Source organism: Mobula hypostoma, chromosome 6, assembly GCF_963921235.1.
Source record: "Mobula hypostoma chromosome 6, sMobHyp1.1, whole genome shotgun sequence".
Classification (NCBI taxonomy): Eukaryota; Metazoa; Chordata; class Chondrichthyes; order Myliobatiformes; family Myliobatidae; genus Mobula; species Mobula hypostoma.
The window spans coordinates 175,686,556-175,703,056 of NC_086102.1; the positions used below are offsets into that span (position 1 = coordinate 175,686,556).

At 38.0% G+C, this 16,501-nt stretch overlaps 1 protein-coding gene across 2 annotated transcripts in view; it reads left to right on the forward strand.

The window, feature by feature from the left end:
- The window catches only part of tanc1a (tetratricopeptide repeat, ankyrin repeat and coiled-coil containing 1a), a 153,329-nt gene that overhangs the window by 84,434 nt on the left and 52,394 nt on the right, over nt 1–16,501 (forward strand). For both annotated transcript variants that reach the window (XM_063052294.1, XM_063052295.1), the window contains exons 14-16: nt 10,349–10,956; nt 14,108–14,216; nt 16,312–16,434. In XM_063052294.1, coding sequence (XP_062908364.1) covers nt 10,349–10,956; nt 14,108–14,216; nt 16,312–16,434 — 840 coding nt within the window. The remainder of the gene's footprint in view (nt 1–10,348; nt 10,957–14,107; nt 14,217–16,311; nt 16,435–16,501) is intronic.

The following is a 16,501-nucleotide window of genomic DNA, read 5'->3' on the forward strand; positions in this document are numbered from 1 at the left end:
AAGAGAGTTTAAGTTTAAGGAACCCTTAGGGAACAGTGATCACAATATGATCGAGTTCACTTTGAAATTTGAGAAGGAGAAACTAAATTCCAATGTGTTGGTATTTCAGTGGAATAAAGGAAATTACAATGTCATGAGAGGGGAACTGGCCAATGTTGACTGGAAAGGGACACTAGCAGGAAGGACAGCAGAGCGGCAATGGCTGGAGTTTCTGCGAAAAATTAGGGAAATGCAAGGTAAATAAGAAGAAATTTTCAAAGGGAAGAAGGACACTACCATGGCTGGCAAGTGAAGTCAGAGCCAACCTAAAAGCAAAAGAGAGGGCATACAAGGAAGCCAGAGCTAGTGGGAAGATAGAGGATTGGGAAGCTTTTAAAAACTTGCAGAAGGAAACTAAGAAGGTCAATAGGAAGGAAAAGATGAATTATGAACGGAAGCTGGCAACTAATATCAAAGAAGATACTAAAAGCTTTTTTAAGTATATAAAGGGTAAAAGAGAGTTGAGGGTAGATATAGGACCAGTAGAAAATGATGCTGGAGATATTGTAATGAGAGACGGAGAGATAGCAGAGGAACTGAATGCGTATTTTGCATCAGTCTTCACAATGGAAGATAGTTGCAGTATACCGGACATTCAAGAGTATCAGGGAAGTGAAGTATGTGCAGGGAAAATTACAACTGAGAAGGTGCTCAGGAAGCTTAATGGTCTGAGGGTGGATAAATCTCCTGGACTTGATGGAATACACCCTCGGGTTCTGAAGGAAGTAGCTGGAGGGATTACAGAGGCATTAACAATGATCTTTCAAGAATCGATAGATTCTGGCATTGTACCAGATGACTGGAAAATTGTAAATGTTACTCCGCTATTTTAGAAGGGTGGGAGGCAGCAGAAAGGAAACTATAGCCTAACATCAGTGGTTGAGAAGTTGTTGGAATCAATTGTTAGGGATGAGAATACGGAGTACCTGGAGGCACGTGACAAGATAGGCTCAAGCCCGCATGGTTTCTTGAAAGGAAAATCCTGCCTGAGTAACCTACTGCAATTTTTTGAGGAAGTTACAAGCAGGGTAGACAAAGGAGATGCAGTGGATATGGTGTACTTTGATTTTCAGAAGGCCTTTGACAAGGTGCTGCACATGAGGCTGCTTAATAAGATAAGAGCCCATGGAATTACAGGGGAGTTACTAGCATGGGTGGAGCATTGGCTGATGGGCAAAAAACAGAGAGTGGGAATAAAGGGATCCTGTTTTGGCTGGCTGCCGGTTACCAGTGGAGTTCCACAGGGGTCAGTGTTGGGACCGCTGCTTTTTATGATGCATGTCAATGATTTGGACTGTGGGATTAATGGAATTGTGGCTAAATTTGCTGATGATACAAAGATAGGTAGAGGAGTGGGTAGTGTTGAGGAAACAGAGAGCCTGCAGAGAAACTTAGATAGTTTTGGGGAATGGGCAAAGAATGGCAAATGAAATACAATGTTGGAAAGTGTATGGTCATGCACTTTGGTGGAAGAAATAAATGGGCAGACTATTATTTAGAAAGGGATTCAAAATGCAGAGATGCAAAGGGACTTGGGAGTCCTTGTGCAGGATACCCTAAAGGTTAACTTCCAGGTTGAGTCAGTGGTGAAGAAGGTGGATGCAATGTTGGAATTCATTTCTAGAGATATAGAATCTAAGAGCAGAGATGTGATGTTGAGGCTCTATAAGGCACTCATGAGGCCACACTTAGATTATTGTGCGCAGTTTTGGGCTCCTTATTTTAGAAAGGATATACTGACATTGGAGAGAAGATTCACAAGAATGATTCCAGGAATGAAAAGGTTAATGTATGAGGAATATCTGGCAGTTTTTGGACTGTATTCCCTGGAATTCAGAAGACTGAGGGGAGATCGCATGGAAACATTCCGAATGTTAAAAGGCCTGAACAGATTAGATACGGCAAAGTTATTTCCCATGTTAGCGGATTTGAGGACAAGAAGGAATGACTTCAGGATTGAAGGATATCCATTTAGAACAGAGATGCGGAGAAATTACTTTAGTCAGAGGGTGGTAAATCTGTGGAACTTGTTGCCATGAGCGGCTGTGGAGGCCAAGTCATTGGGTGCATTTAAGACAGAGATAGATGGGTTCTTGATTAACCAGGGCATCAAAGGGTATGGGGAAAATGCAGGCGAGTGGGGATGACTTGAAGAATTGGATCAGCCCATGATTTAATGGCGGAGCAGACTCAATGGGCCAAATGGCCAACTTCTGCTCCTATATCTTATGGTCTTAAAATACAGTCTGTATAAAGTAGCCATAGATCATACATGTTATGGTCTTAATGGTGTTATGAACTAAATAACTTCTTTCAGCAGTATGGTTTACAGTTGAGATCATTTAATTTATTTTGCCATGAACTACAAAAATTAAATAGTCTAAACTACCAATCTTTCTATTAGTAGTCTCTGCATTTAATGTTGTACTTTGTCATGACATCAAATTTGTAAATGTGGACTCATTGAGATGCTCAACATTCGCCAGGCTGATAAAGAGAGTCTGGGAGAACAGAAGCTGACGACGCACACCAAAGTTGAAGTCTACAGGGCCTGCGTCCTCAGCACACTGTTTACGGCAGTGAGACCTGGAACCTCTACTACAGACAAGAGCGGCGTCTCAACGTCTTCCACCTTCACCACCTGAGACGCATCCTGGACATCACGTGGACTGACTGAGTCACCAACAATGAGGTCCTGGCCCGTGCCCAGATACCCAGCCTCTTCACCCTGCTCCAACAATGCCGTCTCCGCTGGCTGGGCCACGTACACCGCATGTCAGATGGGAGGATCCCGAAAGACCTGCTGTATGGGGAACTGGCCTCCGGCAAGAGAGCACAAGGGCAGCCCCATCTTTGTTTCAAAGACGTTTGCAAGAGAGACATGATGTCACTGAAAATGAACGTCGAGAGGTGGGAGGACGTCACAAGCGATCGCTGTCACTGGAGGCTGGAACTACGCAGATGTCTATAAAGAGAAGAGAAGCTGAGGCTTGCTGCTGAAGAAAAGCGCACTCGTCGGAAAAACAGCACCAAGACAACACTGGAGGACAGTGCCTTGAAGTGCAGTCACTGCAGCCGAGACTGTCACTCCCGTGTGGGACTCTACAGCCACAACAGATGCTGCTTTAACACAGACTGAAGCAAGATTTTCCAGGTGCAGATCCATGGTCTTGCGAGACTAACGGATGCCTCCACCACCACCACCACGGACTCAATGAAACAGTAGTTCAGCTTCAATATTTGGTGTGAACGTTTACAATAAAAACTATACAGATATAAAATTAGAAAAATAACAGTCTAAGATTATTACCATTATTTTTACTACCAGAACAACAATTCTGTAATCTAACCAGGCAGAGCAGTGAAGAGGAAACATTTTCACATTCTATTGTTTATTTTACTGGCATGAAAATAAATTTATTGGTTGAAAGCCAAATGGCTGAAAACCAGTGCAATTAAAATGTTTGAATGTTTGTTTCGTTCATTTGGCTGGCAAATTTAGCTTAATTGCTCTTGTAGCTATTTTGCTGAAAGGTTTTCTGTTATTTCCCAATACTGCAAATTGCTTAAGTGTTGCTGGAGAATATTTGTCATTCAGTATGTGATCTTGTTTAACAGAGCATGAGGTGATATAATGCAGAAGCTGGCAAAGTGCCATACCAAGCTCAGTGCTGGAAAGCTGAAATATGTTCCCATCACTTAAATCTTAGTTATTTTGTATATCTTTAATTCCTCAGTATGATGCAACACTCTATGGTGGTACTTTTTTATGATTGGAATTTGACATAATTATGAATTGTAGGTTAATTGACCTCTGTAGATTTAATGATCTGTTCCATCTGTTGCTTGTTAAAATTCAAATTTCACGTGTTTTCCATGTATATCACTAGAAGAAAATGTTAATTTATGCAACATATTAATCTGTAATAAAAAGAATTGCTTCTGTAAACACTTTCTCCCAATCTCCCCATTGTTAGTTCCTAGATTCAAATTGGTAACAAAAGCTCCCATGAAAATACTTTAACCACCATTGTATTCCCTACCAGTTTTTGAAAATACTTGTTTTGCATATAATTAAACATGATAGGTCAGGATTGTTTCCAAGTGGGCATTAATATATGTTGGTTATATCAGAATAAGGACAAAATATTCAATCTCGGAATGTGATTGAATGGCATTGCTCAAACACCTAATTAATGTGGTTATGTTCCCTTATGGCAGTTCAGTTTCTGAATTTATAAAGAAAACAGATTTGTTAAGTAAAAGACTAACAGAAGAATTATTTATTCATGCATAGCCTGTGGATGTCAGTGCTAAGATCAGCATTTGCAGCCATCCCTAATTCCCTCTGAGGAACTGCTGATGATGATTACCTAGAGCTGTTAATGTCCATTGGTTGAAGTTAATCCTACAGTACTTTTAAGTAGAGTAGCTCCACCTTTAACAATAAAGATACAGCAGTGTGTTTCCAAATAGTAAGGTGAAAAATCCTGGTTTACAAGGAGATGTTTTGGAGTTGCTATGTTGAAAATTCTAGATGACGTTGTTTGTTCATGGTAGGTGAATCCGGTAACAAACTATATTGTGATGGATATAGTTGACGCCTGTGTTCAGCAGAGGCCAGATGTAGAGGATCAATCTCTCTTTAACTTATATCATTGAGAAAAAACAATGCCTCAATAGCAAAAATGTTTCATGCAGTGTAATTATCATCAGAAATACTTTCACTATCACAGGGCATCACCACTGACCAAATAAAAATAATTTTATAAGACAAAGACAATGGCTACAAAATTAGGAAAGGGTATTCTGTAACATCTGGCTCACCTCCTGAAACCACAGAGCTTTTTTTGAGCATGTATCAGGTGGGTGTTGGAGCAATGTTTGATTAGAGATTAACTTTGCTTTCTATTGAAGTTGTCATGGATTGTAACAGAAATATTTAAATATTAAAGTTGAGATAAAAGATGAAGGTTATTGGAGTGCCTTAGAAATAAAGCTAAATAATGTTAAAATTAATGATTAAAAATCTTAGTTCACTTTGCCCTGAGTCTGTAGAATTAGAATGCTCAATAAAATAGATGGAGTGTTATATCCTATGTGAGGCTGGTACTTAGTCCAGCAAAAGAGTGCAGACACATTGCAGCATCATATCCAATGCATCACCTTTAAAAGTCTTGATCTTCTGCATCCAAAATTTGCACGCATGGAAGTTTCAGGCTTGCTGAATTGTCAGCAGCTGGAAACTGGCGATTCTGATTGGATCTGCAGCCTCTAGCCAGTAAGACTGACATCGCCTTTCAAGAAAGTGATGAGATGCCTTTGTTGGAGCTGCACTCATCAAGGTGATCAAAAGTTGTACCATCACATATTTGTCTTGTAACATACGGATGCTTGAAAAGTTGTATGACATCAGAAGGTAAGCTAGGTGTAATGGAAATAAATTTACTTTGAACTTTTCCCTTTCATGCTTTTTTAGCCTCAGTATTTATTTTATGCAGTTATTTTTACTTGTGTTTTTGGTGGTGGAATTATTGTCTGGTGAGTGTTATGATGGATTAGACTCTTTATTGGAGATGGTTATTGCCAGGCCCTAATGAGTCAAGTATCACTTGCTGCTTAGTCCCCTGATCCGGCTCACTTGAAGCCATGGAGCAGGTGGTGGATGGTCGTATGATTAGCTGGTGCACATCTCAAGTCCTGGTTATGTGATCGCTGATGCCAGGGAGACAAACTCTGAAGAGTATTGATGATGGCAGTCACCTGCTTGAAAAGACACTGCCCAGAAGAAAGCAATGGCAAACTACTTCGGTAGGGAAATTTGCCAACAACAATGGTGATCATGAATCGCTCATGTCATACAACACGGCATATAATGAAAGAACGATTATTTACTGCACAAATTAGACAAGCCTATGTACTTTCCAGGACTCCGAACTTATAGGAACAAGCTGTTTCTTTCTCTGAGAAAGTTTGAATGTTATAAAGCAATAGCAAATAATTCTACAAAGGTTTATGTCTTGGTCAAATACTGCTTTGATCTCACGGAGATTTACGTCCTTTTCTGGCATTCAGTTACTTTGTCCAGTGGTTGGCTGAGAATACTGTTCCTCTAAGCTGCAGGGCCGCGCAGTAACTGAAATGCTCCCAGCACACAGGCTTTGTTGCCGCACAGCTGGAATTAACAAGTTACGGTCACAATATCTTGACGATACCATTTAGTGGAGATAAAAAGTGTAAGATTTGCTTGCATCTATGAGTTCTGACGTCGATACTGCGCCTATAATTCGGTTCATTCAATGTGTATGTAATCACTTGGCTAATAGATTTCTGAAGATGTGTTCAGAGAATGGCAAGCTTTTGAAGCCTGTTGATATTGCCAACACAACCAACTTTGAACTTGGAAAAGAGAATGTGGTATGACTGACAAAAAAATACTCAGCTACTATTATGAATTATGATGAAGACATTGCCTCAAAAATATCACAGCAATACTGTGATTTCAAATTTGTCATTTCTGAGAAAGTTAAGACTGGTTCAATTAAGACATTTACTGATGTGTTGAAACTGTGTGCCTAGAAACAAAAAAAATTGAAGAACTGTCAGTTCTTGTTGATATCGTAAGAATATTTCAAATTTCTAGTGCTGAAGATTAGCATGGATTCAGTCTTATGCATTCAATCAAATATAAATCCAGAAACAGACAAGAAGTGGAACATTTGGATGATCTAATGAGAATTAAAATGTATCTTTCATCTGGATGCAAATTAATCTGGACTGTGGATTTGTAACAAAGAATGATGAGAAAAAGTTTACATAATGTGAAAAGTTTTTTTGTTAATGAAATCAAACATATTTTCATTATAAATATTCATAGTATGCATATTACAAAAAAAGCAATTAAAGTGACATGCAGTTTTCAGGCCATGTAAAAATATCCTGCTCAGATCAATGGCTGATCGGCGCAGCTTGAAAAAAAGAGCGAATATTGGCTGACAGTGATATTTATGATCATTAGAGTTTTGCTTGTCTGATCTGCAGAGGAATTCTCCCAATTGTTGCTCATTTTCACACAGCGGGGAGGCTATTACAGGATTAGGAAGGCTTTTATATGTCAGAAACAACTGCTGAGGTCAGTACTGGTTGATATATTAATCATTAGGTAATGTATGAATCATTATGCTATATATAGTTGAGTGCTCATCTTATAATTTACCATTAGATTTACTCGTTAGTCAGATTCACTAGTGTTTTAAAACAAAATGTCTAAATCATTCTCAGATTGTATACAATAATGCAATTGTTCTCAGATTGCATTATTGTATACAAATTTCTATCTTACTTGGGCCTGGCGGGAGTATATTGGGAGATTGGGGATGGGGACAGGAGTGCTTTGAGAGGTTATAAGGGAGGGGTGGGAAAAGTAACCTAACCACTTTTTTTTATTATTGTGTGTAACTTTTGAAATAAAGCAAAACCAATCTGCTTTTATGTAGCGTCTTTTAATTTAACAAAACATTCTGAAGTCAAGATTTTAATGTCTGGTGCACTGAGGGAAGTAGCATGGCTGATGGCCAAGATGTTAGTCGAAGCAATAAGTTTCAGTGAACTGAGTAAAGATTAGAGGTGAGTTTAGGGAGGAATCTAAGCCATAGAAGAAGAAGAAATTAAAATGGGGGGTATGCAGAATGTCAGAATTGACAGAATGCAAAGTTTGTAGGAATATTCTGAAATTAAGAAAAGCAACTGGATAAGGGCTATTGAAATCAAGGATGAGAATCTTAAAGTGAGATGCTTTTATAGGATGGATGTTAATGTAAGTTATCAAGTATGCATGAAAAGTGAATATGACTTCTGTTTAAAAATAACAGAAGGGAATGAGACTGATGAACTGAGGCGGGAACAGAGTCTGACAATGTTATGCAAGTTGAAACAGGTCATTTTAGTAAAAGGCGTACACAGTGATCATGGTTAAAAACAACAAGGTTGTGAATTGTCAAATACAGCCCTGTCTGAGTTCTGTAATTTCTAACAGACAAAATGAATTTAAAAATAGCAGAAAATGCTTCCTAATTGATAACAACTGTTCTTTATAGTTTACATTTTGTGATTTCTTCATCCATGTTTCAATTCTAAACTTGTTCTACCATTGTGAGGTTCCCTAATAGGTTCTCCCATAACCTTTTAATTACTATTGATGTATGTAGAGGAGGCTATCTGGAGAAAACATAACTTTACTAACAAACAGTAAATAACATATATGTACTTTAACAAGACATTGAGTAAGTAACATCAATGTTTATTAAACTGGCAAACTGTAATTTTCTTGGGTATATGGAGGTTAGAACAGAAGCCTTAAGGACGCTTAGCTGTATGACCTTTTTGCTTGTGGAATGTGTATTTTGTTACCTGTTAGTGAATATGCATCTGTGTCCAATTGAAGTTCACTCTTAGATTAAGGACATGAGTAAGAAGTAACCTGTTCAAGTTCAGAAGGTATAGTTGTTTAGTTTTGGCGTGATCAACTCTTTCATTCTATATCTGGGAAGTCTCTCTTGAAAGAAACAATGTTAACAGTTTCCTCTGGAGTTTCCGGAAAGAAAAATGTCTCATGGGCTGACATGAAGGAAGACTGTTCTCGTAAAACAGCAAGGAGGCGGGCAGGCATGTACATTATGGAGAGATTCTCTACCACTATGACTTTGCAACAAATGAACAGTAGAACAGCCCAATCTAGTACTCCTATCGAATCTTTGTCTTTTAAAGGCAACAGTACCATTGTATGGTCGATAGGGTGGATGTGAGAAACAGTGAATTTTGATCTGCTTTAATGAAGGGATGTTAAAATTGTAGCTAAAAGTCCTGCTTAAAGTTAAATATGCAGAGAAAGCATGCTATCCCAAGTGTGACATTTATAGAAAAATGACAGAATTCACAAGGCATGTCCACACTCCCAACGTTTCTGCCCTTCCAGATGTCACTTAAATGACAAAGGATGCAGGAAGGAAGAAGGGATCATAGTGTAAAATTGAGGGAATTTCATATTAGCGATGAAGTATGCATCTAAATAAAATCATGTCTCTTTCTATAATGAATAGCTTTCACAAATGCCATAGTTGTGAAGAAAACTGCAGCAACTGTAACTTGGAGTTACTGTTAGTAATTACAACCATGGTACAATTGCTGAAGGAGGAAAAGGTTGAAGGAATTGGAAAGTGTGCTGTAATTGCCTGTACCAAAAACAGTTCACTTAGTTTCCCATAGAACTGATAGAAAATGTAGAATATTTTTTTTTAATATCAGGAGATGTGTATTGAAAATCTGTCATCTCACAATAGGAGATTCCAAAGAGCTTACAAGGCATTATGGTTACCAGTATATCCCATTTTAAAGAATGATTCTTTGCTATGCAATCTAAATTATTACAATTTGAACTGAACATCTTAAAATGCATAAGAATTCATGAGAATAAACATTTGAATAAACATGATTTAAAGTTTCATTTTGGATTGGTAATAGTATTCTCTTATAGGTAGAAGCTTGTAGGTCCAATCATATGCTCCCAGAACTTGCGTAAAATAAAAAAAATCAATACTAGAGTACATTATTCAGGGAATGTTACATTATTGGAGATTTTTTTAAAAAGTGTTCTGCCTTATCTGCTCAATACTGTGAGAATATTGAAATGTATGGTGTTTCTCCCGGTGTTCTGCTGTACATGTATCCCTTAAACTAGCACTATGAATATGAACTGATTACTTACTTTTCACTTCCTTTTTTGGGGTTACCCTATGTGCACATTGTTTGCATTTCATGAGTACTTTGCCTTAAAGGAAATTAGCGGATTTATAAGATGGCACGGAAGGCCCATTTCACTGTGTGTCATTTGCATCAAAATAAACCTTTTGCATGACACTAAATATTCAGAGAATTAATGGAAAAGAACCTTTTGATAGAATTCAGATTATTAAAGGATAAAACCTGAAAGGGGGAAAAAGTACATGTACATATCAGAAACACTGATTTTTTAAAAAAATATATGCCTTTTGTGGTAAAAATTGTTAACATTTTGGAAATGTGTGTTTGGAAATGAGATTACTATAGTATGCATTTTGTCACAAATTTACACAATTGTTTTGTAGTTTTTAAATAAGTGAAGAAAGTTATAGAATACTATGGCAAGTAAATATAAAGCATAAATGCTTTTGCAATAGAGCAGAGGTTTGAGGTTAGATTTAGAATATTTAGCGTATTTGTTCTAACTTCCAATTTGCCTCGAAATTTTTAAAAAAAACTTTGTTTCCTATAGGATATTACTCGTCTACTTCCATTCCATAAAATTTCTCTGGATGATTTTCCAGAGAATGAAGATATTAACAGGGACCTGAGTGCATTCATCCATCACAGAATTAACAATAGTCACAGCATACTCAGTAACATCTCTTTGAGTGGAAAGACTGACACCATTACTGTGAACAAAGTCACCAATCATCTTATCATGCGAAGCCAAGGATCTTACCTGTATTTGAAATTGACTCTGGATTTATTTGAAAAAGGTCATCTAGTCATTAAGAGTACAAGCTACAAGGTAGTGCCTGTCTCCCTGTCAGAATTGTACCTTCTCCAATGCAACATGAAGTTTCGAACACAAACTTCCTTTGAAAGAGCCCTTCCTGTGTTAAATGTTGCTTTGGCATCCCTTCATCCATTGACAGATGAGCAGATTTTCCAAGCAATAAATGCTGGCTATGTGAAGGGAGAATTGGAATGGGCGGATTTTCAACAGAGGATGGAAGGCCTTTCAAGTTTCCTCATTAAACGAAGGGACAAAACACGAATGTTTTGTCATCCATCATTTCGAGAGTGGCTGGTATGGAGAGCAGATGGTGAGAACATGGACTTCCTTTGTGATCCAAGGTTAGTGTATAGGAATTGGAACATTAGAAATGAATATATAGATTAAACTTGTTTTATTCACTTCTGTCCATTTATTTTAAAAACTTTTGCCATTGGATGGATTTGCCAGCTGCTGTGTGGCTGCAAGTATCTTCTGTCAGGTGTGAATAGAACATTTCTGCAGGACTTCCCTTATTCCCTTCCTTCCCCTCTACCACTCCTGATCTGCAGCAGTCAAGCCATATGAAGTTAGGAATGTTGAGCAGCCTTACCTGCTCACTCACGGGGTCACTGAAGTGGAATTGGTACTAGTTTGTACTGAGGTACAGTGAAAAGCTTGTCTTGCGTGTTGTTCATACAGATCAATTCGTTGTGCTGTACATCAAGGTAGTACAAAGTAAAACAATAACAATGCAGAATAAAGTGCAGCAGCTACAGAGAAAATGCATCGAGATGCACAGTAAAGCGCAAGATTATAGCGAGGTAGATTGTGAGGTCAAGAGTATGTGTTATTGTACTAGAGAACCATTCAGTATTATAACAGTGGGGTAAAAGCTGTCCTTGAGCCTGGTGGTACAGTACTGTGCAATAGTGCTAAACATATATAGCTAGGGTACCTAAGGCTTTTGCATTGTACAGTAGTAATTTTATGCATTGCACTGTACTACTGTCATTAAAATAAAACAAATTTAATGACATGTGAGCAATGATAAACCTGATTCTGATATGGGACTCTATTGTGGACTGAGAGGGGAATCATGGTTTGGAAAAGAGGAAGGGAGAGGAGAGGGGGTAGGAAGCACCAGAGGGACATTCTGCAATAATCAATAAACCAATTGTTTGGAATCAAATAACCTTGCCTTGTGTCTCAGGGCTGGGTGTGTCTGCACCCACCCCACTCCCTGCCCCAGGTATCCATTCTGTCCCACCTTCAGGCTTTTATATTTTATATCCACTACTCTTCCTGTGCCTGCTGTCTCTTAGTTTTCTATTGTTTGCAGTCTTCTCCCATGCATTGTTTTTGTTCATTTCTAATTTGCAACAGTTCTCAGGAATGGAACCCTGTTGTAACTTGGTGTGTAATAGCTTTAACAACCCCACAACAATCCAACTACACAAAATTGCATTTCCCTGTAGTGGAATACAGCACACTGGCATGGTCACAAGTGTAAGAACTCTCTGCTTTGTGGGAAACTTGATATTTTAGTGGAAGTTTCACCCATTAGTTTGCAATAATAAAGGTAAATTCCATTTGTCCAGAAATTATTTAGTTGCAGGTTATTTGTAAAGCTACATATAGTTAAACGGTGTCTGCATTTATGTGAATGGGTATGTTCATTAGTTTATAAGTACACATAACTAGCCATATGTTTTTCAACTGCAAGATTTAAAACTGTATACTTTGCCTCTATCTTCCTAGAAAGGCAATTTGGAAGTACTGTGAAAAACATTGTGGTCATTTAAAAGGTTCCAGTCCTCAGGATTGAGACTTGACTAGATTGGAGGTACTGGAGGAGGAGGTGGTCTGTTCTGCTTTAGATGGGCCACGTTAGCTCTTGGATTAAGAGTCTGTGAAATACTTGTACTCTTACATTGCCTGGAATTGGTAAAGCAATTGAATTCATTTGTTTTTTTAATTGAAGCCCCAGGATGTGTGAGTGCGAAGATGAAACATGTCAAGAGAGATCTTGATCCTGAGGAAGAAGGACCAGAAATACTTGGGTGGCAGAATTTGCACAGTTGCATTGTTTACAGGGATGAGACAGTACCTGGGTATAGATCATGTAGTCTTAGGTTAAGAGTAAGGCTCAAGACTTGACAAATTATCTTTAGACCTTCGATCATCAAATGTTCCTTCTATTTCTTTTGCCAACCTGTTTTTGTTTTGCATTTAAATGCAGTGCACAATTTGAGCCTATGTCAAGCAATTTTTGAGCATAAGTTTCCATCAGTGGGCAAATCATGCCTCATATGTTTCATTGATATTGATATTCAAGATTTTAGATAACTAGAGTATACTAAACCCACAAACAAAAACAACTAACCAAGATCAAGAGAGAGTAAGATTTCTGACTGACATAGAATAAAGTAGATTAGGAGAATCCAATCTCCAGCTAGGTTTAAATGATTTAGAAAATTAAATTTGTTTAAAATCCTTCTGTGGGAAGCAGTGGAAGAACATTGACATCAGATGGAGACGAGAGGCCATACAGGAGCGAGATATACCAGCTAGTTGAGTGGTGTTGCAGCAAGAAATTTACACTCAACGTCAGTACGACCGAAGAGCTGATTGTGAAGTTCAGAAAGGGTAGGACAAGGGAACACAAATCAATCCTCATAGAGGGATCAGAAGTGGAGAGAGTGAGCAATTTCAAGTTCCTGGGGATCAAGATCCCTGAGGATCTAATCTGGTCCTAACATATTGATGCAGCTATAAAAAGGCAAAACAGCGGCTATATTTCATTAGGAGTTCAAACTCCTACAGACATACCGTGGAGAGCGTTCTGACATCACTGTCTGGTATGATGGGGCTACTGCATAGGATTGAAAGAAGCTTCAGAAAGTTGTAAAATCAGTCAGCTCCATCTATAGTACTAGCCTCCAAGACATTTTCAAGGAGCAGTGCCTCAGAAAGGTGGTGTCTATTATTAAGGACTCCCATCACCCAAGGCATGCCCTCTTCTCATTATTAGCATCAGGAAGGAGATACAGAATCCTGAAGGCACACACTTAGTGATTCAAGAACATTTCTTCCCCTCTGCTGTCTGATTCTTAAATGGGCATTGAACCCATGAACACTACCTTACTTTAATTATTTCTGTTTTTCACTATTTTTAATTTAACTGTTTTATATATTTATGCATTTACAGTAATTGATTTACTTTTTTCTATATTATCATGTATTGCATTGTACTGCTGCTGCTAGGTTAGCAAATCTGATGATATATCTGTATGCTAGTAATATTAAATTTTGATTCTGACAGTAGTATGTCTGTGTCATTGAAGTATTACAGATTCCCCTCTCTCCTCCAGTGCTATATTCAGCAAAGAAGATTATATGTAACACAGTATTATCGGAGCTGGAATAGCCTGTTATGAAAAGCTAGTGACTTTTTTGTATTGTTCTACAAATATTTAAATTGTTATATTCTGGCCTCTTGTCTTTTCACAGAAGCGGGCATGCGCTTATGGCATTCATGTTCTCTCGCCAAGAAGGAAAGCTAAATCGACAACAGACTGTAGAATTTGGCCATCACATACTGAAAGCACATATTTTTAAGGTGATTATCAGAACTTACTATTCACATAAGAAAAAGTGGATCTTCAATATAATTTAGATGGTATTCCAAATAATTATTCCCCATAATTTAAACTTATAGAAATTTATAAAATAAAACTGCATATGTTGAGAAACTTGTTTAATCCTAAATGTATAATCGGATCATTCAAAATGTATTATTACATACAGTAAAACTCCGATTATCAACTATCCTTAAGACTTTGGTCAGAGGTAGCACACTTCTCAGACTATTAAATATTACTCATATTAAAATCCCAAAACAGTTTTGTTTAATCTTTTGTAACGTACTGTGCAGTGATACGACTTTTCCATTGAATCCATTAAGTTTAAAGGGAGTAAATTGGAACATTGTGAGTTTTGGCTCGAATGTTTCCATTTGTCAGAAAACCTACCCATGTTCCCAAATGCAGTCCAACGCATCCCAAAACTGCACTCTGAAAATCCAACTCAAGCTCTGTACGAATGAGTGAGCAGATATTTAATTATTAGAGTTGTACTGTATACTGTGATTCTGAGTGCATATCTGATTTTTTTTTTGGGTGATCTGATTTGGAAGCTTTCTAAATCTATACATAAAAACAGTAATAGTAGATTTGGGGTATTTTGTGAATCTAATTTTCTCTTAATGCAGAGGATGTGAGCAAGTAATTTGGAGCCCACTGTGTGGGTGCTGGCGATGTTGACCACTTGTGATATTTCTTTTCATTTGAGATCAACATAACTGATCTTTAATTTCAGAGCGTCCTGCAAACTTTCAGCTGTAAATTGTCTTGTAATATCTGCAACATTTAGAACATGAAATATATTTACAGGGATTGAATATTGTTATCTCTGATGTCTCTTACTTTTTAATTGGAAAATATATAGCACAGCTCTGGGGAGTGGGGCCCTCTGTTGGTTGGAGTCGGCCTTGGATGTTGTGTCCCAGCTGTCCACATGATTCGCAGGTCAGGGCAGTGTAAAATGGAGAGCAAGCTGTTGCCTCTGTAGTAGGATCCCCCTCTCCACATAACTGATGAATCCAAAGGAACAGCAGAAACTGATACTGATTTGTACCAGTGGCATTGCAGGAGTTGCCAGTCAGTGTTGAATTCAACATAAGACTGCCTTAGGGACTCCAGTTCTGGATTTTTTTTCTCGGGGCTTACTCCTGAAGCCTTCCCCGTGAATAAGTATAGCCACAAGGAGTGGGTGATTGAGATCAGAGTTGTCCTGAAAAATAGTATTTCAATATACAGGACAGGCAGAAAAAAAACTAGTAAAATCTGACTTCAAATGGCTGCAGTTATGAACAAATGAAATCTAAGTATATAGACCACGCCACATTTTTTTTTTAAAATTGTTCTTACAGGGAGAATAATTGGAGCATGAAAACAAATGGAGAAAATTGAAATATGGGAAAATTCAGGGGGAAAAAAGGGAATTTAAACATTGCTTCTCTGATTTAACTTTTGTTCTGCCAAAGTTCTTTGAGACCCAAGCCCCATTCTCAACTTGACTGCAGGCTTTGTGAGCTAAACTATCACCTGATCTAACTTACTGGTTGCGGAGAGCAAGGAAAGAGTTGGTGGCTGAATGATTAACACCAAGAGCCTGCAATTGGGAGGAAAAGTGTAAACCTGAGTTGAACAAGTGGGGGTGGAGGGAAAATAGTGGTGGAGTGTGGTATATTGTGGGTATTTTTTATCAGGCTGACCAAACAAATTAAAACTGGAATCAAGTATTTCGGCCTCATCCAGGAGAACCTTTGAAGAAGTCAACCCAAACACAACTCATTCACCATTGTGGTGACCCATCTCCATTAACTGGCCATTATCAGTGGAAGACTTAAAATTGGACAATTTCAAACATTAAAGGTGGATTTAACATTAGAAAACCTGCTGTTTGGATTTTCAATAGATCTAAATATTTACCCGTATTCTGTTGATTCTTGGAATAAAGGTGTTGCTGAAACCATAACTTGAACGGATAGAATGGGTTTTAAATATCTGTAGCTTTAAATATTTAAAAGACTTCCAATAATACATATTAAATTTGACTTTGAAACCAGTGATCATGTTTTCCACATTTTCTAGGGTCTGAGCAAAAAGACAGGGATATCTTCTAGTGTCCTTCAAGCCCTTTGGATGGGTTATAGCAGTGATGGGTTGTCTGCTGCATTCTCGTCCTTGCGAAATCTTTACACTCCCAATGTGAAGGTAAGAAAATCTGTGTGCGTGCATTACATTACCTCAAAAGCAGTAATTTTAAGAAAGGTATTTTTCT